General features: G+C 39.5%; 1 protein-coding gene across 23 annotated transcripts in view; it reads left to right on the top strand.

Moving 5' to 3' along the window:
- Positions 1-26,147, top strand: part of NRXN1 (neurexin 1) — a 1,212,452-nt gene that overhangs the window by 521,113 nt on the left and 665,192 nt on the right. For all 23 annotated transcript variants that reach the window (XM_034764365.1, XM_034764364.1, XM_034764372.1 and 20 more), the window contains one exon: positions 13,304-13,742. In XM_034764365.1, the coding sequence (XP_034620256.1) occupies positions 13,304-13,742 (439 nt within the window). The remainder of the gene's footprint in view (positions 1-13,303; positions 13,743-26,147) is intronic.

Genomic DNA, 26,147 nt, shown 5'->3' with positions numbered 1-26,147 from the left:
AGCTAGATTACAGCTAGCTCAAATATGGTCTATATGCGCCAAGTTAAAATACAGGTTTCCTGATTCCAAGTCCCAGATTCTAATAGCAAGATCATGCTCCCTCCTTGGCTTGTAGGTCAGATCAATACAGACATATTTGCTCCAAACAGAAACTTCTTTTTTTCTTTTTTAAATGACAAAACTTTCATTGGCTTGAGCGGGAACAGGCCCAGTAAAACTGATTGGAGTTTTGCCTGAATCTAGTGATAACATATTTGCTTCTTTCTGGACAATGTGAGCCATGTCCAGTGCTCCATGAGGCTAGATGGTACACAGCCCTTGTGTGTCTTTTCCTCTTTGTATGCCCTCACCCAGGGGCCAAAGCACAATTGCAGTGAACTACTCGCTAGAAGTCTAGACATCTAAAAAGGGGAAAAAAGAAGAGGCAGAACCAGGTCTTGAAACTGTCAGGTAAATAGCTTATCAAACCTATCTTTCCTTGGACCACCATGCTCTACTGAACTGAAGCCTCTTTATTCAGCAATGGTATGATTTAGTATTTGCTTTAGGCAGAATCTTGGTAAGCAAGTTCTCAGACCACTCTATATCATCTGAAATAGTGCATCAAAATATATTTGACATTACCTTCTTGAATCTTTAGTTATACAGTAACTCCTCACTTAACATTGTAGTTATGTTCCTGAAAAATGTGACTTTAAGAGAAACAATGTTAAGCGAATCCAATTTCCTCATAAGAATGAATGTAAATAGGGGGGGTTAGGTTCCAGGGAAATTTTTTTCACCAGACAAAAAACTATATATTATATAGATATAGACACAGTATACGTTTTAAACAAACGATTTAATACTGTTCACAGCTATGATGATTGTGACACTTGGTTGAGGTGGTGAAGTTAGAGGGTGGAAGAGGGAGGGATATTTCCCAGGGAATGCCTTGCTGCTAAATGCTGAACTAGCACTTGTATGAGCTGTGAAGGGTTAACACGTTGTTAATGTAGCCTCTCACACAAGGCAGCACAAACACAAGGGAGGAGAGACAGCACAATAGACAGAGACAGACACACACCTTGTGTATGGGAGAGAGAGAGATGCACACTGCCCCTTTAAATAAGCTGACCCACTCTTAAGTGCATTGTCTTTTTAAGTGGATAAGGAAGTTGAGACAGCAGCTGCTGCCCCAAGCTCTCTCTGTCTCTCTCCATCCGTGTCCCCTCCATGCTCTATATGGAGAAGGGGTAAGTGGGGTGCAGGAGCAGCGGGAGGGGGACACCCTGACATTCCCCCCCCATTCCCCTCCTGCACAGCAAGCAGGAGTCTCTGGGAGCAGCTCTAAGGCAGAGGGTAGGAGCAGCACATAGCAGTGGCAGGAGGGACAGCTGAACTGCAGGCAATTGATAGCCTGCAATTGATAGCCTCCTGGGTGGCTGCAGCACATGGAACTTGCGGGAGCTGATGGGGGGCTGCCCTGGTTACAAGGCCCCACCAGCTAGCTGCAATGGGCTGTTCTTCCTGCAAGCAGTGGACAAAGCAGGCAGTTGCCATTAGAAGGGAGCATTGCACAACTTTAAAGGAGCATGTTCCCTAATTGATCAGCAATGTATCAATGAAAAAACGTTAACTGGGATGACTTTAAGTGAGGAGTTATTGTATAAGGTGGGCCCAATTCTGCTTTCTTTAAGCAAATCTGCCACTGAAGTCATTGAAGTCAATGGGAATAAGATCAGATCCACTGAAGTTAATAGGAGCTTTGTCTGAGTAAAGCAAAGTTCTATATATAAAAGTTGGATGTAGAAGAGATCCTCTTACAAAGTATATGTGGAAGGCAAGGATTTAATAACACTTGTGCCTGCTGCACACCATTTGTTAGCAAAAACTGCTATTCGGAGCGCTCTAAGTGTGATATGTGTTTCATTTACACCTAGTAACCTGTTGTCTGTCTAAGGAAAACAGAAACCAAAATATTATTATGCAAATACAATATTAGAGAGCTTGAATGACTTTGTCTTTCCCTTCTTGTACTAAGCAATGGTGTGCTACATGGAAATGGCATTGTTATTGGTTGCAATATGTTCGTCTGTTTTTATTAATTTTGTTCTGGAAGAGAGGGGTATGAAAAGAATAATCTTGTTTGAAAAGTTCTTATAAGAGCTGTGGAACTATATTCTTGCAAAAGAAGAGACCTGGGCTCTTTCTTTCCTTTATCCTTTTCAATGCTTATCTTGGTTGGTGGTTTTACTATGGGGCTATATTGTGCCTGATAGGCACTAATCTGCTGGAGCTGGTGCAGAGCTGCACTGACCCAGGGGGAGTCATTGTGCCTGAAGGTTCCTTGTCATGCAAGGACACGTGTCCACTGCACCATCCCTTAGGCTGGTCTGAGAAGGGGACACATCTCTGTGTTTCATCTTACCCCTTTTGTGATGGCTTATGCTCATAGGTGAACTAGCCTGAAGAACTTCCAGTTCTCAGTAGAGCTGCAAAGGTTGCCTTAGTGGCTGGCCCCTGAGTGGAGGGCTCTTGGCAAACCTGCAAGGGAACAAGTCACATTCTAGTTGTATATAAATGTAGGGACCTTTGTCAATATGTTTTTATGGTCAACAATGAATATTTAAACCAATGTCCTGTCAAGTGAGGAAAATCAGTCAGGTATTGGTGTGCTGTCACAAGAAACACTAGTGTGAGAGAGCCTACTGAATAAACAAAGAATATTTTATTACCTCCTAACTCTTACCCAAATAATTCAATAAAAGTTAATTCCCACAGTAATGTTTAATTCAAACTAACATCTCTTTGCAAGCATCTGAGCCATGCCTCCTCGGGTTTTGCATAAGCAATTTCTGTTTTGTTGTGCATTTTGGGACATGGAATTACACTGAGCAATATTAACAAAATGACACATTGAAAAATCTGCATTTGTGGAGCAGTACAAGCCATTCATTTTTTCCAAGATCCAAAATTCTCCAGTGAGTGCCACAAATCCACGATCCACCTCAGTGTTAGCTTTTGCATTTGGATCTCTGATTTATCTAACACAAAAGCTAAAAGCTCATGTCATAGACACAGATGGGAAAACTCATGAACATAAATTAATTCTTCTAAAATCCGCTTAATTTAGGCACATAAAACTGTCTCAAGCCTCACCTATTTTAGTCCTTGATACTGCTGCTACTGATGTCAAGAATAAAACTCTCTTTGACTTCTTTGTGTAGAATAAAGGCCTAGGTTAGCAGCACCTGACCATCTTATGCATTTTGGCCCATACTGCTCCCCGTTTTACAGAACAGCCATTATGTGGAAGGTCTGTGAACTAGAAGATTTATATTTTTGGAGTATGTGAAAATGCTGCTGAATTGTAATGTAAGCATGCCAGCTGTTTACCAAGTCTTACAGACATTTAGGACTAATATTTAGATTTAATCTGACAAAGAATTTCACCATTGAAAATAAGTGGCCTATGTTAATGTAGAGGCTGTCAACCATAGTGATTTAGGGCATATTGCTACAATGTGGTGGGGTCAGTGTTCTGAAATATTTCTTAATAAGCAAAATTGTTATGTTATTGCTGAAAAGGAGTGATTCAAATCAAATGTGCTAATCTTGGTCTCATGACTGGAGCTGGTAGACTATTTTTGACATGTTGATGAAAATTTTGCATTATTTTTTGTTTTAAATTTCCACAAAAAAATTAAGTGGAAAAATATTTTTTTTAAGTGAAACATTTTGTTAATTTTTCTATTAGTTCTGCTGGTGACTCTATTCAGTCATTCATTCCTCTTGCCAGCAAAGTCTGGAAAAGGAGACCATTCACTCTTTTGAAAGCAAGATCTGAGGAATGCAGTTCTTTCAAGAAGAGTGGGGGGGCAAGAAACCCAACTAGTTTTAAGACTGATTAGCATTGGCATAGCATGGTTACCTGTGATAGGAGGGGACTGGACTCTCCCAATCCTATGTTATTAAGATGAAAATACTTCGTGTTGCTTTAACATAATCCCTTCTTATCAGTGTAGCAGTAGTCTTGACGGACTCCAGTGTTAGTCCCACCTACCCCTTATTAAGAAGATGTTTTGAGGATGGGTTCTATTCTATTCTGGTTCTAATACTATACCCATAATAGTATTTAAATGCCTTCCAATAATACATTAAACTATGTGTCTAACCTCTGTTGTGTGGTACTTGTCTTATTTCTCTCTTCTTCTCGGCTGGGAGAAAAATGTTAATAGATTTATATATATGACTGCTGTGGTATCTGATTTTTTATTAGTGAAGGCAGGTCACAGGAGTGCATGTTGCCCTGAAATAGCAAGTGGTGAGGTCTTAGATTCGGGTTGGTTCATTTCACAATCTGGAGCTGTTTCCAAGAAAGCTCAGTCTCCTGGCCAGGCAACTTGTATCCTTGCTGTAGACAGTTCCATTGTGTCTAGGGAAAGAAATTGTTGACTGCATTCCTTATGCTGGAGCTTTAGGTGATCTTGTAGGTGTTCCAGGACCTCATCATTAAGCACCTTGAAGACCGAGGTCTTGAATTGGACGTGATACTATCTAGGGAGCCAGCATAGAGTGAGTGGAGGACAAGTCTGATATGCTTGTCATAGCCTGTGTTGCTGTGGATATGTGCTGCTGTGCTCTGTACTTATTGAAGTTTCTTAAGGGCCAGGTAAATTACATCTCTGTAGTCCATCTGGGTGGTAGTCCATCTCTGTAGTCCATCTGGATGGTAACTATCACAGTTAGAAAATCTCTGGAACAGATTAAAGACTGCCATTCTCTCGACATGTGCTGAGTCCATTGGCTATGTCACCCACCATCACCAAGATTGGTTTGATGAGAATGATGCTGGGATTCAGGGCCTACTTGACTAGAAAAGAAAAGCTCATTGCATGTGGCAAAATAACATATCACATCAGCAGAAGAAAGAGTCATACAAACAACTCAAGGATGATGCGCAAAGGAAAATCCGTGACATCAAAAATAAATGGTAGCTAGAAAAGGCCCAGGATATTGAGCTTTATGCTGATAAACATGACATGAGGAGTTTCTTTCAGGAAATAAGGGCCATTTATGGCCCATTGTCCCATGGACCCACACCTCTCTGAGCCCAAGATGGGTCAACGTTTTTTAAGGACAGCGAAGCCATCAATGCTAGATGGAAGGAGTATTTTGAGCTACTCCTGAACTGTGAGTCAGCTGTCTTTGATGCCACTATCGAGTCTATATGTCAACGACATGAAAGAGAATCTCTTGTTGACCCCCCCTCCCCACCCTTGAAGAAGTAACATAACCCATTATGCAAACTAAGAACAACAAGGCAGTAGGGCCAGATGGCATACCAGCTGAAGTCTACAAGTTTGGAGGTAAAGAACTGGTAGGGAATCTCCATGAACTTTTTCTTCATATCTGGTATAATGAGAAGATTCCAAAAGACTTAAGAAACACTAACATTGCTACAATCTTTAAGAAAGAAGATAAGTCAAAGTGTGAAAACTATCAAGGCATTGTCTTGCTATCTACAGCAGGGAAAATTTTTGCCTGTATCCTCTTAAACTGATTACTTCCCCTGGCTGAGAAAACGTTGTCGGAATCTTGGTGCAGTTTTAGATCATCCTGCAGGACAACCAACATGATCTTCATTGCCAGCCAAATCCAGGAAAAATCTCGGAAGCAAAATCAGAACCTGTACATGGCTTTCATCAATTTGACAAAGGCCTTTGACTCTGTCAATCGCTAAGCCCAGTAGAAGGTGCTGGCCAGATTTGGCTGCCTGCCAAAATTTATTAAGGTCCGAAGGCCTCTCCATGATCAGATGACTGCCACAATTCTCTGTAATGGCCTTGAGATGGAAACTTTCATCATCAAAACTGGAGTTAAGCAAGGATGCGTTGTTGCCCCAACCCTGTTTTCCATCTATTTAGCAGTCATTTTGGTCCTTATTACAGATCATCTCCCCAATGGAATTGACATTCAATACAGAATGTATGGGCAGCACTTTAATCTTCAACGTCTTTGCTCCAAGTCTAAAGTCTTCAGGGCATCCATTACTAATCTTCAGTATGCTGATGATTGTGTCATCCTCGCGCACACTGAGAATGACCTTCAGTCCATACTGGATTTTCTTGTACAAGCTTACTGAAGCTTAAGACTCTCACTCAATATTGAGAAGACTAAAGGGTTCTATCAGCCTGCTTCAGGCCTTGCACATGACCCACTGCAAATCACCATCGAGGGTCAGATTTTGGAGACAGTTGAGCACATTTTGCTACCTGGGTAGCCAACTTTCTCAAAATGCAAAAATCGACAGTGAGATCCAGCACAGGATCCAGTGCTCAAGTGCTTCCTTTGGGAAATTGCTCCAATGCATTTTCACGAACCGTGACCTACAACAGAACACCAAGATCCAGGTCTTTAAGACAGTTGTTGTTCCAACACTCCTCTATGGATGTGAAACCTGGGTGACCTATCAACAGCACCTCAAGAGTTTGTAGAGGCATCACCACCGATGCCTCCGCAAGATCGCCGCACTAATGCCAGCATCCTCGCCGAAGCCAATGTCACCAGCATTGACGCAATGATCCTCATGTACCAACTTTGCTGGGTTGGACATTGTGTGCGGATGCTAGACTCTTGCCTCCCAAAACAAGCCCTCTACTCTCAGCTCACCTATGATGGTCAGAGTAAACCCTACAAAGACACACTGAACACGTATCTTAAGAAAACTGATGTGGACATCACAAGCTGGGAAGAGCAAGCCACCAACAGACCCCAATGGCACCATATCCTCCATCAGGCAGTGGCCCGCTTCGAGGAGAAGCGCCTTGCCCTTTAAGCTGAAAAGAGAGAGAGGAGGAAGGTAAAAGAAATAACTTTCTCACAGCAGGCCGCTGGCCTGCCATAAAATGTCTGTACCTACTGCGGGCAGATTTGTGATTCCAGGATCGGACTCCTGAGTCATCTCAGAACCCAGCAAGTCAGATTGTCTACACAGGTCTGCTTTGCTTTTCTCTGGAGAGGTTATAAACAGCATTATTGCCCACAGTTATAAGGTGCAACACAGCTTTACCTATGCAAGCACATATATTCCTAAGGTGAAAGCAATTCAGAGATAACTTATTAAAATAATAAAAGAACTTACACACATGCTAATAACCTTACCAAGGGCACTGGGAGGAGTCAGTCATTCAAACCCACCAAGGGATTTTTCTGTGGTTACAAGTTCATAACTCTTTTGGCTCAGAAAAAGCACATCCATGAATTTGAGAGTTGCTCCTTTATACAGTTTGGGCCTCTGATCTTGTCCTCATGAAACAAGTGGTCAGCAGACAAAGATCCCCTCCTCGGGGCAAAGCTTCAAAAGGCTGAGTTCCTGGATATATTACAAAGGGGATACATCAGTAAACACTTCCCCCTGGAGATTTCCTGGGAAACCTACTTAACTTTAAAAGTTCATTCTCGTCCTGCACATTGTTTCAGAGACTCCTTAGAAGCTTGCAACACTTCCCAGGATTTACATTAGTCATGTCTTCCCCTAGAGAAGTTACATACAATCCTGCAATAATACGTAAACATTTGCATTTTTAATATGAAGAACTTCTAAAAATATTTAAACTTAATTCAATGAAGTTTAACTTAATTCAATAAGGTTTGTCCGGGAAATTGCTGTATCTTTCATAGTAACAAAAGCATATATGACTGGTACATACTGCCAGGATGGTACATAGCTGGTAGAGTGTTACTTGCAGATGCTGCTATGTGAGAATTTAGGATAAGCAAAGAATCCAGGAGCACTCCTATGCTGCAAACTGCACTGACATGATTACTTGTGGATGTGTTTATAAACAGCCTTGGAAACTTCAGTCCCACTAAAAACATGATTATATTTTCCCTTGGATTGAGTCCTCATTTAGAATTATATTTTGAGACTTGTCAGTAGCCAAATTTTAATCTATTTAGTGTGTACCATGTTGATTTTGTATCATCCCTATTTCTTAATCAAAATGTCATATGGTACCAAATCAAATGCTTTATAGAAGTCTAAGTATATTACATCAATATTATTACCTTTATCAACCAAACTTGAAACCAAATAAAAAGGGATATACAATTAATGTGAAAAATTATTGTCTGCAAATCCATGTTAGTTGCCATTATGTATATTATTCTCTTTTCATTCTTTATTGATAGAGTCTAGTATCAGCCATTCCATCACTTTGCCTGGGATAGATGTGAGGCTGACAGGCATATAATCACCCAGGTCATCTCATTTTCCCTTTTAAAATATTGGCATATGAGCTTTCTTCTAGTGTTTTGGAACTTTCCCAGTGTTCCAAGATTTATTGAAAATCAACATTGAGTCCACAATGCTCCTGAGACAGCTCTTTTAAACTCTGGGATACAAGTTTTCCACACGATCTGATTTTAAAATGTCTAATTTTAATAGCTGCTATTTAACCTCCTCCTGTGTTACCATTGTTATGAAAAGTATATCTTCATCTGGTTTTTTACTAAATATAGAAAAGAAATATCTATGGAATACTTCTGCTTTTTCTGCATTATTATTCACAACTCTATCCTTTCCATCTAGTAACTGTACAAATACCATTGTTAGATTCCTTTGTTCCTAATATAATCTTTAAAAATCTTCCCTTGTCCTTAATTCAACTGACAATTGATTTTTTCGTGGGTCTTTTTGCTTCCCTTATCAATTTTATACAATTCCAATCTTCTAATTTATATATTTATATTCACTGCTATCAACTTCTCCTTTTTCATGTGTGTGTTTATACATAACATTTATAACTGCTTTTATTTCCCCTTTATGTCTGGTTACATTTTTTTTAATTAGCGTGGAATTCATTTGTGATTGTGACATTGAGAGTTTGAGACTCTAATAAAATATTCTTAAACAATTCCCAATTATCATTTGCATTTTCTGTTTTTAATTTTTTCACTGTTGATTTGGCTTATAATTGTCCTCAGTGTTGTGAAAATGGCCCTCTGAAAACACCAAGTATACTTTTTCATGTCATCCTCATTTGTTGTGTGTGATCAAAATAATCATATCATGATCACATACATCTAAGGAATCACTCATTTCAGTTCTGTGATCAGTTCCTCTTTATTGGTTAAGATGAGGTCTAATATAAAATTCCTTCATGTTCGATGCTACATTTTTTTGAATTAGGAAATTGTCATCTATAATCTTTAGAAATTCTGAGGATGTTTAAATACTGGCAGTTTAGATATCCAGTATATGTCACATGGGTTGTAATTCTCTATAACAACAGAGTTCCCCCCCCCCATAATAGATAGATGCTTAGATGCTTAAGGAGTCAGTTACCTTTTTTCTCTAGTATGATGTGGTGGTCTTCAGTATACACCAATAGTACCCATCTATCTCTTAGGACATGGATCCATAAACATTCAAGACCATTTGCATCTGAGTTGTCACTGTCTAAGGATATGTCTGCACTGCAATAAAACACTGCAGCTGGCCCATGTCATTAGTTCCAATATGTTCCATCTCCAGTGGATCTTTTCCCATCAACTTCCAATCTTAGAGTCACGTTTCATGCCTTGGCTTCAGGAAGAGAGCATACCACTCTGGTGTCCCCTTGCAAATTGTTGTTTCAATTCTTCTTACAATAGAATTTCCAACAAGGACAGTCTGTCTGTCTTGAATAGTTGGAGATCTCTTTGTGGGCATGCTAAGCATCCCTCCGCAGGTGTGTCCCTCCATTTCATTGGACCAGTGAATCTTCACAGATATTTTTGAGACAAGGTAGGCAAGATAATATCTTAAGGTAACAGAAGTTGGTCCAATAAAAATATTACCTCATCCACCTGGTGTATCTAATATCCTGGGACCAACATGGCTACAACACTGCAAACAACAAGAGATATTTTGGGCTATTTTCACACTAAGAATATAACAATTGGATACTTCTCCTCCTCTTGCCTCTGGTGGCTATGAACTGCCAGGCCTCGTCTTTGGTGCCCATGCTCTCTGGTTCCTCGGTGGACAGTTCTTTTCTCACTTGAATCTAGCATGGTAATGCTTGCTCTTTCTGCTAGTGCAAGATTTCCTCAAGCTCTCTGATAGTCTGCAGTGTCTGTACTTGTCCTTCCAGAGCACAAATCTTTTCTTCCAGCGCAGCCACCAGCTTGCACTTCATACAGAGGAACTCCCTTCTAGCAGGGAAGATATCATGTCACATCTGTTGCAGGACACAACCACTGTTCCGTCACTGACCCCCATCACAGTACTGATCACAGAACAATACCTAGAAAGGGATCCTCTCACACTCCTTCTCCATACTCCCCTGTTTGCCAATCCCATTGCCCACTCAGGAGTTTGCCTAGTAACTTAATTGGAGTTGACACTGATTAACACTAGAGTAAGATAGGATTCAGGCCTATTTAATGTCTGCATATGTATAGTAAAGACTATTTTTTCCTCTCTATGGACCCATTCTAAGACGGGCAGAGCACCTTCAGCTCCAATGAGAAGAAGCAACACCGTATAGAACTGTATCCAGTGAGAAAGAGGGGGAGAGATTTATTGTTAGTTTTTAGGACTATATTTTAATATGGTGGAATATGTTCCACCATTATTTATTATAAAACTGGTCATATCCTCAGCTGGCGTAAATTGTCATTTCTCCATTTAAATTAATGGAGTTCCAATGATTATACCAGCTGAGGATCTGGCCCTCACATTTTTAATATATGTTTATATTTGGACACTATTTTACAACAGCCACTCCTGAGATGTGTCATCTACAATATGTCTACCGTTGATCTAGGCTCATAATTCCCAACTTGAGGAGAGGCACCCATGCCAGGTCTGGTCAAGCTAGTGCTCTAGAAATAGAGGGTAGCCACACCAGCACAAACAAGAGGAGGGGTGAGCTGCCGACTACATACCTATCTGAGACTCAAGGCAGCTCATACCAGCCACCCCTCCTGCCATTCATGCCAGCACAGCTATGCTCTATTTATTAACACACTAGCTCAATCAGAGCTAGTGCAGCTATGTCTCCTTTTGTTGGAAATTATACTCCTATCTCAAAGTGTAGCCATACCCTTGGAAACACAAAATGTTAGGGGGCTAAAGAGAGATTTCAACTTTACTGGGACCCTCAATTAATGATGTTTCAGAGCCAGGCATTTACTGTGCATTATTGATTAATTTTATTGATTGTTTAACATGATCCCAAATGCCCATTAGTGGAGAGACTTGCATATACAGTAGTCATGTTATTCATAACACAGAAAGAACATCTCTACCAGAATATGTTGATAAACTGTATGACAGCAGTGGTTTTATTGCTTAGAAAATCACTTGTGTGGCCAGCTTTTCCTGGGGGTGGAGTAAAACAAATGTGTGATATGGAACAGAAGCATTTGAAACGCAGGTTGATTAAATTAAAAACAAATACTGTCTTTCAGTTTTATCCAATAATCTTCAGCCAGACTTTGATGTTGGGGAAATTCAGCAACATGGCATCCAGTCATACTGTCTGTGATTGTCCTTGCTTCAGTCTTTTCTCTGATATTGGCGTCCCAATTGTATTGCTTCATGATCAACACAGATGCTATTATCCCCAAGTCCTAGGACAAGGCAAAAATGTGTTAACTTATGGGAAAAAATGTTACAAAGTGATATCTGACCTTGAAAGATTTTGTATACAGGAGTACAAGACTTAAGAAAGTAATAAAGAGCTTAGGGGAGCAAGAAACCTAATATTTCACTGACATCAGCAAAATGGCTGCACACAGAAGGCTATTCAACAATCAAGTACACAAAAGCTAATTTGCCACAGATAGCACAAATTCTGTGCAGATTCTTTTAGATTATTTGAATTAACTGTAGGGATATTTTTAGAGCAATGCTGTTTGATTTAATTCAAGCTATTGTTAATGTTAGTTAATGAAAAGAGCTACTTCATATATTATATAGATATAGATATATATAAATAAAGTTACAAATAATAGCCAACATGAATTTGTCAAAAACAAATAGTGCCGAAACAACCTAATTTCACTCTTTGACATGGTTGCTGGCCTAGTGGAAAAGGGGGAAGCTGTAGATGTGATTTATCTTGATTTAAACTAAGGCTTTTCAGACAGTCCCACATGACATTCTCCCAAGCAACATAGGGAAATGTGGTCTAAAATTACTATAAGGTGGATACATTTTTTTGAAAGATTGTACTTGAAGAGTAGTTATGAATGGCTAGCTGTCATACTGGGAGGATGCATCTAGTGGGTCTCACAGGGGTCTTTTCCTGGATCCAGTGCTTTTTAATTTGGATAATGGAATGCAGAGTATGCGTATAAAATTTGCAGATGATGCCAACCTGGGAGGGGTTATTAACACTTTGTAGAAGAGGATTGGAATTCAAAACAACCTTGACAAATCTGAGAATTGGTCTGATATCAACAACTTGTAATTAAATAAACACTTGTAAAGTACTGCACTTAGGAAGGTAAAATCAAATGCACAAATACAAAACAGGGAATAATTGGCTAAGCAGTAGTACTGCTGAAAAGGATCTGTGATTATAGTGAATCATTGAATATAAGCCAACAATGTGATGCAGTTGTGAAAAAAGCTGATATCTCTCTGGGATGTGTTAATAGGAGTTGACATATGTAAGATGCGGAAGGTAATTGTCCTGCTCTATCAGCACTGTTGAGGCCTCAGCTGGAGTACTGTGTCCCAGTTTTGAGTGCCACATTGTAAGAAAAAATTGGAGAGAGTCCAGTGGAGAGCAACTAAACTGATAAAAGGTTTAAAAAACCTGGGCATATTTAGTGTTGAGAAAAGACAGGGGAAACCTGGTAAGTCTTCAGATATGCTAATGGCTGTTACAAAGAGGACTATGATCAGTTGTTCTCCATGTCCAATGCAGGTAGGATAAGAAGTAATCTATTTAATTTGCAGCTAGTAAGATATAGGTTAGACATTAGGGGAAACTGTCCAACAATAACGATAGCTAAACACTGAATAGACTTCCAAGGGTGGTTTCGGAATCCCCATCATTGGAGGTGTTTAAGAACAGGTTAGCCAAACACCTGTTAGGGATTGTCTAGGTATACTTGGTCCTCCCTCAGTGCAATAGCTGGACTAGATGACTTCTCAAGGTCTCTTCCAGCCCTACATTTCTATGATGTATATATTTGTACATTATCATATATTAAATAGCATCCATTATTAGCGACTGACATGCTTGAACCTATTGAGGGTTATGTTTGATTGGTTAATACTGTTAATTCTACCATTGTAACCACTGTGCTTTGTTTGCAGGTTGTATATAAAAATAACGATGTCAGACTGGAGTTATCTCGACTTGCCAAGCAAGGAGACCCTAAAATGAAGATTCATGGAGTTGTAGCATTTAAATGTGAGAATGTTGCAACCTTGGATCCAATCACATTTGAAACACCAGAGTCTTTCATCTCTTTGCCAAAGTGGAATGCCAAGAAAACAGGGTCAATATCATTTGACTTTCGCACAACTGAGCCAAATGGACTGATTCTTTTCAGTCATGGAAAACCAAGGCATCAGAAAGATGCCAAACACCCACAAATGGTAAAGGTTGACTTTTTTGCCATTGAGATGCTTGATGGTTACCTTTACCTGCTGTTAGACATGGGATCGGGTACTATTAAAATAAAAGCCTTGCAAAAGAAGGTGAATGATGGAGAGTGGTACCATGTGGACTTTCAGCGGGATGGACGGTCAGGTAAATTTCTTTAAATAGCTTCTTCTTCTTTTCTTTTTTTCTGTTTAAAAACATCAGAAAGATTTGAGAGTTGTAATTATATGGGGTTTTTTACTGTTGAAGTTACACATCATCAGCTAAATAAGGGAGGTATAATGAATCATTATTGTCAGGTATTAACGCTCAAAACACAAATGATTTCCAGAGAATAGTATGTTATGTGAATATTTACTGGGTAATCAAGTACTAAATCTTGCAAGTCAATGTATCATGTACTTCCAAAAAACAGTAAAACCAACAAAAATAAACCACCAAACAGAGTGTCCTGTACTCCTGATAATGACTTACATCATCACATTTGTAAAAGGAGCTGAAGTGGCAAATTGCAAGTTTAAAAAAACAACAGCAAGAAACACCACAACACACTAGAAAATTGTAAGTAATCTCCTGCGTAGTAAAAGTGAATATTGTGCCCAGAGAAACAACCAAACCCTTCTAATGAAGTCAGTGAACTTCTGCATAATTAATATGAATGCTAATGAATCATGATCAAAACATGGCATTATATGTGGAGCTAAGAAAATAATTGATTTGTTTTCTGTTTGGTGGATGAACAGAAAATATGAAAAGAAAGTTGCTTTGTTTTGAAATGAAATTGAATTTTTAATTTTTTTCTTGCAGAAATGAAAAACCAGAAAAAAAATTGTTTAGGTCAAACAAAATGTTTGACTGTGAATTTGAAACTGTTTTGACATTTTCTAAACAAACCATTGCAACTTTTCTTAAATATTGTTTTTTTGGGGACTTTTTCAGATGAAACTATTCACCAAATGCAACCTGAATTCGTGAATAGATTTGTTGTCCTGAAAAATGCATTTTTCAGCAAACTTACTACTTGCTGAAAAAATTCCACCCAGTTCTAATTGTATACTAGCAAAAGTGGAAATATTTGACTAGTGGCCATTGAAACCAACATGAGTAATTAGGTTTAATAATTACTCTTACTGTTAGTAATAAAAACATCAGCTGCCCCTAACTCTGCAGTAAAATGTCAAGTCACACAGGGCATGTGTATGTTGCAACTAAAACTTGTTGCTGGCCCATGTCAGCTGACTCAGACTGGACTGCAGAGCTATAAAACTGCAGTGTAAACATCCAGGCTCTGAGACCCCAGCCAAATCAACTGATATGGGCCAGCCATGGATGTTTAACTGCAGTGTAGACACATCCATGCCTTAGTGTGTTAGCTAGTGAAACCTTTCTTACATTCCAGTTGCAGTTGGTTTAATACAAGTTGACTTAAGGAATTGATTCAGAGGACTGTTTAAGGACTTCTACGGTTCCTCTTCTAACTCCTATGTAAAGGTTCATGCCAAGATTTTCTAAGAATAAAACAGAATCTAGAAGGTTTAAAAAAAATTCGTAAGAAATAACGTACATCACAGCAGTAAATAATAAGGCTATAATTCATTCAGCCAGGAAATTCTTGTGATGTATTCCACAAGAGCATTCTTAAATGATCTGTGGTTTATCTACATAACTAAAACAGCTAAAGGGCACTACGTTGTTAATTTATGTATACTTCAAAGGTGTATTATTTAATCTCCATAGTTGAAAACCTACTGTATACCTCTTCTATTTCTCCCTCTGTATCTTGGGTTCCTTTGTTTTTTAACTTCCAGGTTTCTGGTTTATCTTTCTTCCTTCTCCTTATCTAGCATTATTATTTACTGACATTCCGAGCTATATGATTTTAGCATAGATTATTCATTTGCTTGTTATGAAACTATACTTTGGGCTGGTCTTGGAGATGTACTGACAGCTCCCAAATTCAGTGGTAATTAAGACACTTATCTTGCAGGAGACTCTCAACAGTGTATAGGATGAGACCTCTGCTGAAAAAGTAATGATATACTGTAGGGCCAGATTTTCCAAACAAAGCCTGCCTTTTAGTGTTCCCAATTTTCCAATACAATTTACTTAATTCAGATGGCTGAAAAACTAATTACACCTGTAAATCAGATATTAGATAGTTCAGTGATCTAAACTGGAGCCATATAATTGCAGGTGTGAAAAAGGAAGCCCAGAAAAAGACAGGACCCAAAATTTAATTTAACTTAACCTACCCTGGGGTTCCAGATATAATTATGAAAAATAACTATATGGTTCCTGAGTTCTAGTGGGTTGCAACATTAACTATAGAAAGGTTGATTTTCTGGCTGTCTCATCTCACTTAGTTATTTACTCCTCATGAGGTAACAAATCTGCCCAAAACCCTCAACTATGATTGAACATCCAGTGGTAATCATATTATTTACATTGTGATCTTCATTTTGTATCTTCTCTTCTTAAATACTTCTTTAGGGATTTGTCCCTGGGACAATTCTGAAAAGTGGAGGTTATTGCTACAATCAGAGTCAGTTCTATTCAGAAAATGAATGCAATGTAGTTGGTTACATTTGAAGATATGCCCCTAAATGTTCATAGTTGTACAAGACTTTGGCCCACAATTTTTGTTAAGGAACTGTGAGGCTAAACTCAGGGTACATTTCTGGAAAATGTTGGTGAGTTTTAAGTATCTAGGTTACTTTCAGGGATGATATATACCAAAGAGTTTGAAGACCAATGTGTACATTACCATTTGTTTGCAAACATTTAGCCATGAATAATTTTAGTGTAGTGTTTATTGTTAGCAATTGAATATTATGTACTACTTTTAAGCAAAACTTCTAAAGTTAATTTAGATGGAGGCATGAATACTTTAAATATCTGTTATAGGTTGTTTTTCTCTTTGAAGAATAACACTGATTTGCCCTAAGTCATGCATTCATAGATAGGGATGGATAAACAGAAATGGGTAAAATTAGCAGGGTGGATTTGATTTAAATCAAATTGATTTAAATCACTAGTCAGGAAGACTCAATTTAATCATGGATTTCTATATAAAAGTCCATTCTTGTTGGTTGTTATAACCTTAATACATATTTTTCACAACTCATAGATAGATGTAGGATTCATTATTAGAAGGTATACACTGTACATTTTAATGTGATTTTCAGATTAGTTTTACAGCTATATCAGAAAATGAATGATTGTTTGGTTATTTCATTTACCAAAGGTAATTGAAGCAGATATTTATGAAGTCATTAGGAGGTGAACTATCTCCAGTTCAACAGGTTAATCATTAATATTTGGAGGATTTTCTTGCCATGCTGTATTAGGAGGAGAATATCACCAGACATTTAAATTGTGTTATTTAACTAAAACAACAATCTTATGTATTCTGGATTTTTTCTTCAACAGAAAACATATAATATTTTAACAAAACAAGCATATGAATTTTGAATTTAGTTAAATATTCAAGGTTTTTTTTTAAATCAGGTTTGTTTTTGTTATTTTTTTTAACTAAAATGGTTAAATGCAATATTTTAAAAACATATTAAATCGACTATGTCAGCCAGGTCAACATGAGAAACTTAAAATATTGGCTTCTGCAGCTAACTCAGTCGTCTTCACCTTCATGTTCCTGTTTGTTCATAATCTGGAAAAGAAAAACAAACTTTCCTGCTTTTTCAGGTCCCAAATGATTTCATAATTTGGAATGAATTAGTCCAAAGGAAGAAAATATTCTTTCTACACCGGTACAAGAAGCTACTGCTGTTAAAAGTGGGATTATCACTTCCACAGTCTCTGAATCCAAGTGATTAAATGACTTCCACCAGTTCACTGGTGTGACTTTCTTTAAAACATCATCAGCAAACATATATTTCTTGAATGGTGCCCCTTAGCTCTGAAGTTTATTATAGTTGGCATTATGGAGGGATGATTGCTGGATGTCCATGTCATTGCCAACTCCTCTTCTTCAGCAGTTAAGTTTTGACCCTGGTTCCAAGTATTGAGAATATTTCCAAGAAAATGAGCTGGAGATAGTGCTTGTCCCGTTCATTTTTTTAATGCTTGTAATTTAACTCTGTCATTGCATATTTATCTTTTTAAGATCTCACTCAGTTCCTTCCAAATTTCAACAGAATCAGCAATAAAACAGCTATTTCCCTGCATTTTGTTCAAGGCTACAGAAATAGGCTTCAGGGTACTCAGCATGTGTTCAACATTTCTCTTAAGCGCAATGTTTAGAACTTTGGCTGTGACAGTGTCATCTATTTTTTCATGATTTTGTTCACAAACTGTCATCAGATTAGGCCAGTTCTTGATATAGTGCTCAAAACAGTCCACGACTGAGTTCCATCACATGTCTTGTGGGAGAGTTAGCTTGGGTCCTCCCACTTTTTTTCAGAACAGCTGCTGCAAAGTGGCTGTTACTGAAGGATTTTGCAATTTCAACAACATTAGTCTTTATTTCTGGAACACTGAAGTCTTTGGCTAGGAGGAGCATCAAATGAGCACTGCAACCATATATTATTAGCTTGGGACTTTCTTCACTCTCTTCTAAATAATTTCTTCTCATCTTGGATATATTTGGAGCATTGTCTGTGACCAAGCTGCATACTAGACATTTTAATTTTTTTTCACAGTTTGTTATAGTTTTTACTGCTACTTCTTGTAAGTATTCTGCTATGTGTGCATTTCCTGATGTATCAATTGTTTCTGTAAAGAAGACATTCCCTTCTTCTGTTGTCACACAAGCAAATACAACAGGATCATTGTGGACATTGGGTTACCCATCAAGACTCATGTTAACAATTTTACCCTCTAGACCTTTTGCACACTGCCCAATTTCTCTTTCGTACACTTTATCCAGCAATTTACCTGCGACATCTCTGTTGGGTGGACTGTATCATGGTCTTAATGACTGAACCATGTTAATGAAGTGTGGGTTCTCAATCATACTGAAAGGAGAGTTTGTTGCATAAACAAACTAGGCAATTTTTTCATCAATTACCTCTTTTTGCAATTTGCTGGTAAACAAAAAAAGTCAATGCAGTTATTTAATTATTATTACCTTACTTCTCATTTAGTATTACTCCTTACATTCACTGACACTCAGTACTACTTTAAAGGTGAAATTGTAAAAGGAAGATCTGCCCATTTCAGATATTTATTTTTTATCACAACCGAATCTAAAATGATAGTACCATAGAGTAACAACTATATTTTTTGCTCAAACATGAGAATTCAAGAATAGTCCGGAAGGAAGACAGGCAGTCCTTAAGAAAGAAGTATGAAATAAAAAAGTTGACCAACCTGAAGATCCTGCATGTTCAGACATGTTCCTTTCATCATCTTTAACGCAGCTTCCCCCTGAGAAGGAACACTTCTCATGATGTTGTTTCATTTGGGCAACCAGGACTTGCATTTCTTTGTTGCACTGTTTGCATTTTGCACACATGCCTGTCTTACTCACAGGTATAGGAACTTCATTAAAATATTCCCAAATTGGGTCTCTTTTAAGGCCTGCTGCCATTATTGGTTTTCCCTTCTAGTGACATAATGGTATGGTAGATCTCACATCAATGAAGGTGACACTCAGAAAGACCTCAAGACTTCTGGAATATGCGGCGCAAACAGTCCCTCCCTTCTCACATTTATCTCCAGACTTCTTCTCCTTGTCCAGATCTATTTCGCACCAACAATCTTCTATTCCTTGAACTTTTTGAAACCTTGCACTTTTAGAGAGAGGTAAGAGATTGACTCTGTGTACACAAATTTGCAGAGGGACAATAGAGTTGGGGTCTGTGATTTCTCACCTCTATTTATTTATTTATTTATTTTAAAAACATTTTTGCTGTTAACAAGCTGGAGACACAAATCTACAGTTTGAGAACTGCAAAACTAAGCATTTCCGATGGTATCTTCTAGACTGAGCACTGAGTCCCATTGGGTAGATAGAAAGATTAATTTAAATAATCTATCCAGAAGTCCCTGGAATCCCATAAGATTGGGTCCCTAATCAGTGAACTATTGGAACTAATTTACAAAACTTTTCTTAAACATTACATGAATATATTGTCTCATACTATAGAATTAGAATTTATAATCCCTATTCCATGATAAGATATCTTTGAGCTATAATGTATCTTAATTAAAACTCTTTTGATAGTTTTTTTCCTCAAAAAGCATTTTATCAAAAAAATCCTATTTGAATAAAAAAAATCTATTTTTTTTATTTAAAAAAAATTGTTGATTTTTATCCACCCTGAAAATTAGTACTATACTGAACTTTCATCTAAAACCTGAACCCGTTTTTGAATACGTTTGGCTAATATTTTGAACCCGGGTTTGAATACGTTTGGCTAATATTTACAGTGGGAAAAGTACTGAAATTCTTACTCCATTTTTGCATAGGCAATGCTGTCATCTAATCTAATGGGAGTATTGCCTAAATAATGGCTGAATAAGGACCACGGAATTTGCATCAGAAAAAAACATTTGATTAACATAAAAATAAGTTGTGTGTTCTTCTTTTTCTTCTGACTGGAAATGAAAGTATCAAAATATTCTGAGCTAGATTCTGCCTCCTATCGTGTTTGGTCGTGTCTTACACAACTCCTCACTATTACACACTCAGTGTGAGTAATCATGGTAGAATCTATGAGAGGGGCATCTTCTGCAATAAAGCTATTCCAGCTAAAACCAGGAATACTGAAAATCTCCTGAGAGACTGATCTTTTGAGATCTCCAACTTATTAGCTACTTATCTGAGCCGATCACTGCTAACATGACATCTTTTAAATTTGTGCTCCATCTTCATGAATAAGTAGCTCAAGTACCATATTTGCTGCTAAATAACGTTCCATGTTTTGCAATCTTTTATTCTTACATTTCTCTAGCTTTCAAATCCAAAACAGAGTGGTGCCCACTGATAATAGAAAGCTGTGATGCTTCTCAAGGAGCGTGGCTAATTTCCTTGACTTCAGTATTAGCAGGATCAGCAAGTGCTTTGATTTATTTTCTGGTCTTTGCTCTCTTCCTGATTCTCAGCCACAGGAAACATCCACTCTAAGCTGCAGCAACAACAACTATCGCCTTTCTGTCATCTAGCTAGCCTTGTTTGGCCACAGCTGTTACCAGACTACCAGATAATATTCACTCTATCACTCTAAGATTGCAATATAATATAACCAGAATAGCCTAGCCTTTTCTTAGATTTTCACTATCTGCCAATAAACAGCTATGAGAGTTTCACATTGTAACTTAATAGACTACGTAAGGTAAGTATAGAGATCAAGGTAGCTGCACCAGCTGCAGTTACAATCTCAGTATTTTACTGATCACAATTGATGAGACAAGGTTTAGAAATATGTCTGTGCATGGATGTCTTAGTTTCTTGTAAACAGACTTATAAAAACTAAATTGCTGAGATAATGAATATGATTGAAGAGGCTCATTAACAAATACCTAAGGGAAATGTTTGGCTGTTCAGCTGTTACAGTACTGCCAACTTTGCAGTAAAAGAAATAGGAACATACCATGAAACAGCTGCAAAGGTCTTTGCCCACAGTGGTGTTTGTGACATATTAGGGATAGGTTAATAACTGATTTGTGAGGCCTGAGTATTGTTTAAATTTTTGTTAAGCTGTTTGGCATACTCAAGGATAACCTCACAAGCATTTTTTAGCAAACTGCCATTCTTTAGAAATCATCATTACACATTAAAATCAGATAGAGAATGTATCATTCTTGTCAGCCTTCAATGGTGTACAGCGCTGTAAAACAGATTGTATCAGCAGTTATGCATGGGTAAGCCAGCATTTAAGGGCTAAAAAGTCACTGATATTTTGAATTAAAGTCAGAGTTCTAGTTTAAGCATAGAAATTATCATGTGTATGTTTGTGTGTGTGAGAGAGAGTGAGAGAGAGAGAGAGCTCACACACATGGATCTCACCAGAGCATATAATTAGAGGTTTACTGTAATCAGTCTTTCACTGCAAGCAGCACTTCCTAAATAGACATTACAAGCCCTGTTGTTTGGTGCTTATAAATAAAAATATGTATAATATAATAGACCATTCATGAATCATCACACTTATTCCAGATTAAATAAGTATTTGAAATTCCTTATTTGAAGTGTTGGATTGTCCTGGTGCTCCAAAGATAAACAATCCTAATTAGTCTTCCATTCATTCAAGTAGTGTTCTGGGTTGGTACTGTACATGTGATTGTTTATCCATAAAGTAGTACAAAAACCCCCAAATTCTGCCCTCAGATAATCCATACAGTACCTGACTGGGTGTCCCATTGTTAGAGATCCAACAGGTCATAGCAAGAGCCTAAAAGATGGACTTGCTTCCAGGTGATATTGGGGAAAAGAAATACTTCTTTATTAAGATTCTGAAGTTAAATTCATTGATCAAGGATCAGTGCTCTGAGTCAGATCAATCCCTGAAGCTCACTTAGTGCAGTCCTTAACTAGTCCTTCCCTTTCCTCTCTATGACCCAAAAGTCAATCAAAAAGTTTTTAAGCAGTTTTCCCTCTAGGTTTTCCTTGCCTCAGGGAGACATGAAGAATCTTTTCTAATCACCAGGTGGTCAAGCAGTCTGTGAAAGAAGCCACCTTTTCCCTTGGGTGCTCACTCTCTCATCATTGGCTGTATTAATATTTATTTATTTATTTGTTTTATATCACTCTAGCGGTGAGGTGCCTTGCTCATGGACCCAGAGCTCATTGTGCTAGGCACTGTACAAACATAGAACAAAAACTAATCTAATGCTGTAGTTTCTCAGCCCTGCACATCCATTTTCCTCTAAGACATCCCTTCCACCTTCCCACTAAAACAGTTTTGGCAAAAGCATCTGCCTACATCTCTAGGTCGAAATTATAAAGATAGCTGCAACATATTGGCAATGTAGCTGAAGAACTCCTCTCTCAAGCTCTGCAAAATAAGGAGAGCTCCAAAGGCATGGTATAAAAATGGAGTAAACCCAAGATCACACAGATAACTGTTTCTCCCATGACAGATTTGTGCTTCTTTTTTTAGAATCATTGAATGTTATAATTTCCATAAGATCTCAAAGAGCTGCCACTGATCATCTAAATTTTGTGCGGTGTCATAAGTTTTGATGAAAAATTGGTCTGTCTGTCAGTCAAGATATCATAAGAACATAAAAACGGCCATACTGGGTCAGACCAAAGATCCATCTAGCCCAATATCTTGTCTTCTGACAGTGACCAATATCAGGTGCCCAGAGACCAGCTTGTCTTAACAGTGACATCTTCAGTGAGCTTAAACTCAACAAGGAAGCTTGCAAGAAGTGGAAATTTGGACAGATGACTAAGGCGGAGTAGAAAAATATTGCTCGACCATGCAGGGATGTAATCAGGAAGACCAAGGCACAATTGGAGTTGCAGCTAGCAAGGGATGTGAAGGGTAACAAGAAGGGTTTCTACAGGTATGTTAGCAACAAGAAGAAGGTCAGGGAAAGTGTGGGACCCTTAATGAATGAGGGAGGCAACCTAGTGACAGATGATATGGAAAAAGCTGAAATACTCAATGCTTTTTTTGCCTCGGTCTTCACAGACAAGGTCAGCTCCCAGACTGCTGCACTGGGCAGCACAGTATGGGGAGGAGGTGAGCAGCCCTCAGTGGTGAAAGAACAGGTTAAGCACTATTTAGAAAAGCTGGACATGCACAAGTCCATGGGTCCAGATCTAATGCATCTAAGGGTGCTGAGGGAGTTGACTGATGTAATTGCAGAGCCATTGGCCATTATCTTTGGAAATTCGTGGTGATCAGTGGAGGTTCTGGATGATTAAAAAAGGCAAATATAGTGCTCATATTTTAAGGGAAGAAAGAGAACCCAAGGAACTATAGCCTCACATCATATCCTGGCAAAATTGTGCAGCAGGTCCTCAAGGAATCCATTTTGAAGCACTTGGAGGAGAGGAAGATGATCAGGAACAGTCAACATGGATTCACCAAGGACGAGTCATGCCTGACCAACCTGATTGCCTTCTATGATGAGATAACTGGCCCTGTGGATATGGGGAAAGCAGTGAATGTGATATTTCTTGACTTTAGCAAAGCTTTTGATATGGTCTCCCACAGTATTCTTGCCAGCAAGTTAAAGAAGTATGGACTGGATGGATGGACTATAAGGTGATAAAAAGCTGGCTAGATCGTCGGCCTCAATGGCTCGATGTCTAGTTGGCAGCCGATATCAAGTGGAGTGCCCCAGGGGTCGATCCTGGGGCCAGTTTTGTTCAACACCTTTATTAATAAACTGGATGCTGGGATTAATTGCGCCCTCAGTAAATTCGCAGGTGGGGAGGAAGGGAGATACGCTGGAGGGTAGGGATAGGGTCCAGAGTGACCTAGACAAATTGGAGGATTGGGACAAAAGAAATCTGATGAGGTTCAACAAGGACAAGTGCAGAGTCCTGCACTTAGGAAGGAAGAATCCCACGCACCGCTACAGGCTGGGGACTGACTGGCTAAGCAGCAGTTCTGCAGAAAAGGACTTGGGGAATTACAGTGGACAAGAAGCTGGATATGAGTCAGCAGTGTGCCCTTGTTGCCAAGAAGACCAGCGGCATACTGGGCTGTATTAATAGAAGCATTGCCAGCAGATCGAGGGAAGTGATTATTCCCCTTTGTTCGGCGCTGGTGAGGCCACACCTGGAGTATTGTATCCAGTTTTGGACCCACCACTACAGAAGGGATGTGGACAAATTGGAGAGAATCCAGCAGAGGGCAATGAAAAGTATTAGGGCGCTGGGGCACATGACTTATGAGGAGAGGCTGAGGGAACTGGGGTTATTTAGTCTGTAGAAGAGAATAGTGAGGGGGGATTTGATAACTGCTTTCAACTACCTGAAGGAGGGTTCCGGAGAGGATGGAGCTCAGCTGTTCTCTGTAGTGGCAGATGACGGAACAAGAAGTAATGGTCTCAAGTTGCAGTGGGGGAGGTCTAGGTTGGATATTAGGAAATGCTATTTCACGAGGAGGGTGGTGAAGCACTGGAATGGGTTACCTAGGGAGGTGGTGGAATCTCCATCCTTAGAGTTTTTTTAGGCCTGGCTTGATGAAGCCCTGGCTGGGATGATTTAGTTGGTGTTTTGAGCAGGGGATTGGACTAGATAACCTCCTGAGGTCTCTTCCAACCCTAATATTCTATGACTCTATGAAGCTCTGTGCCTGCTGGGCAGTTTCCCCCCATGTGGTCTGCATAAGGAGAGGGCAGGAAAGTAGCTCCTGATAACTCTTCACACTGCCTATATGGAGAAACTGACCAGCAGGCACAGAGCCTGGCTTTGCTGCTCACCATCCCCCCCAGTTCTCTTGGAGGGCATAAAGCAACGTTGCATGGGTGCACAAGTGGTGATTCAAGGCACTCCATGCCTGCCGGTCAGTTTCTCCACCTGGATTGTGAAATGAAGGGCAGGAGAGCAGCGACCTTTACGGCAGAGCTCCAGTTTGGTGCCATTTTCCATAAGAACAAGGCGGGTCAGCCACTTCCCAACCCAGGTGAGTGTTCAGCTGCTAGTCCTGGCTATAGGGGCGGGTGACCAGATGTCCTCATTTTATAGGGACAGTCCCGATATTTGGAGCTTTGTCTTATATAGGTGCCAATTACCCCCCACTCCCTGTCCCGATTTTTCACCCTTGCTCTCTGGTCACCCTAGGTGGGGCGGAAGGACTATGGGACTCCCCCTGCAGGGAGCCACCGGGGTCGAGTCAGACCCACCCCCAGGAACCTTTCCTGGCTCCAGGAAGCTCCACACACACACCCGCTCCACTTCCTGCCCCCATCACTCCTCAGCTGCAAGGGGGAGAGGTCACTGTATGGGGAGCTGCACCCGCATCTGCCCAACTCTAGTGCATCCAGACCTCCCTCCCAAGTGCCACTCACCTGAATCTTCACCCCGCTGAGCCTCACCCCCTGCCTCCAGAGATCCCACAAACCCAGACCCTCCTACCAAGCCCCCCACATCTGAATCCCTACACCACCAAGCATCACTCCCTGCATCCAGAGGCCTGCCACGCTAAGACCCCCCTGCTGCATCTGGATCCCCTGTGGAGCCTCACCTCCACCCCTTCCCCTTGGCCCCCCAAATACAGAAGTCAAACTCATAATATGACAGCACCCATATGCTAAAGCCAGCAACAAAATTAGACCAAAGTATTACATCCCACAGGAGACTAGACTATTATGTGCCACAGGCAGAGAATATGAGGAACTGAGGAGCACCAGTGCCGGAGGCTCCCACAGTGCCAGTGAAAAGATGTTGGCGATGCCAAATAACAGCTCTAGAGACTGAACAGATCTGGTCCAACATGGGTAGGAGCAGTGAAAGGTTCCACTAAGTTGTGCAACCAGTTTTCTTGAACCTTGACTGAGATCAAGTACCTAAGGGTGAAGAGGTATAATTCATTTTCCATGTCCAATTAATCCCACTCCTCTCTGCTAAGGATGCTTAAAAATGTGCCAGTTGTACTGGTTCCTTTTGTTACTTGGAACTGGTGTAAG

The sequence above is a fragment of the Trachemys scripta genome, chromosome 3, assembly GCF_013100865.1.
Source record: "Trachemys scripta elegans isolate TJP31775 chromosome 3, CAS_Tse_1.0, whole genome shotgun sequence".
NCBI classification, from domain to species: Eukaryota; Metazoa; Chordata; order Testudines; family Emydidae; genus Trachemys; species Trachemys scripta.
This window is presented reverse-complemented; position numbering and strand designations above follow the sequence as displayed.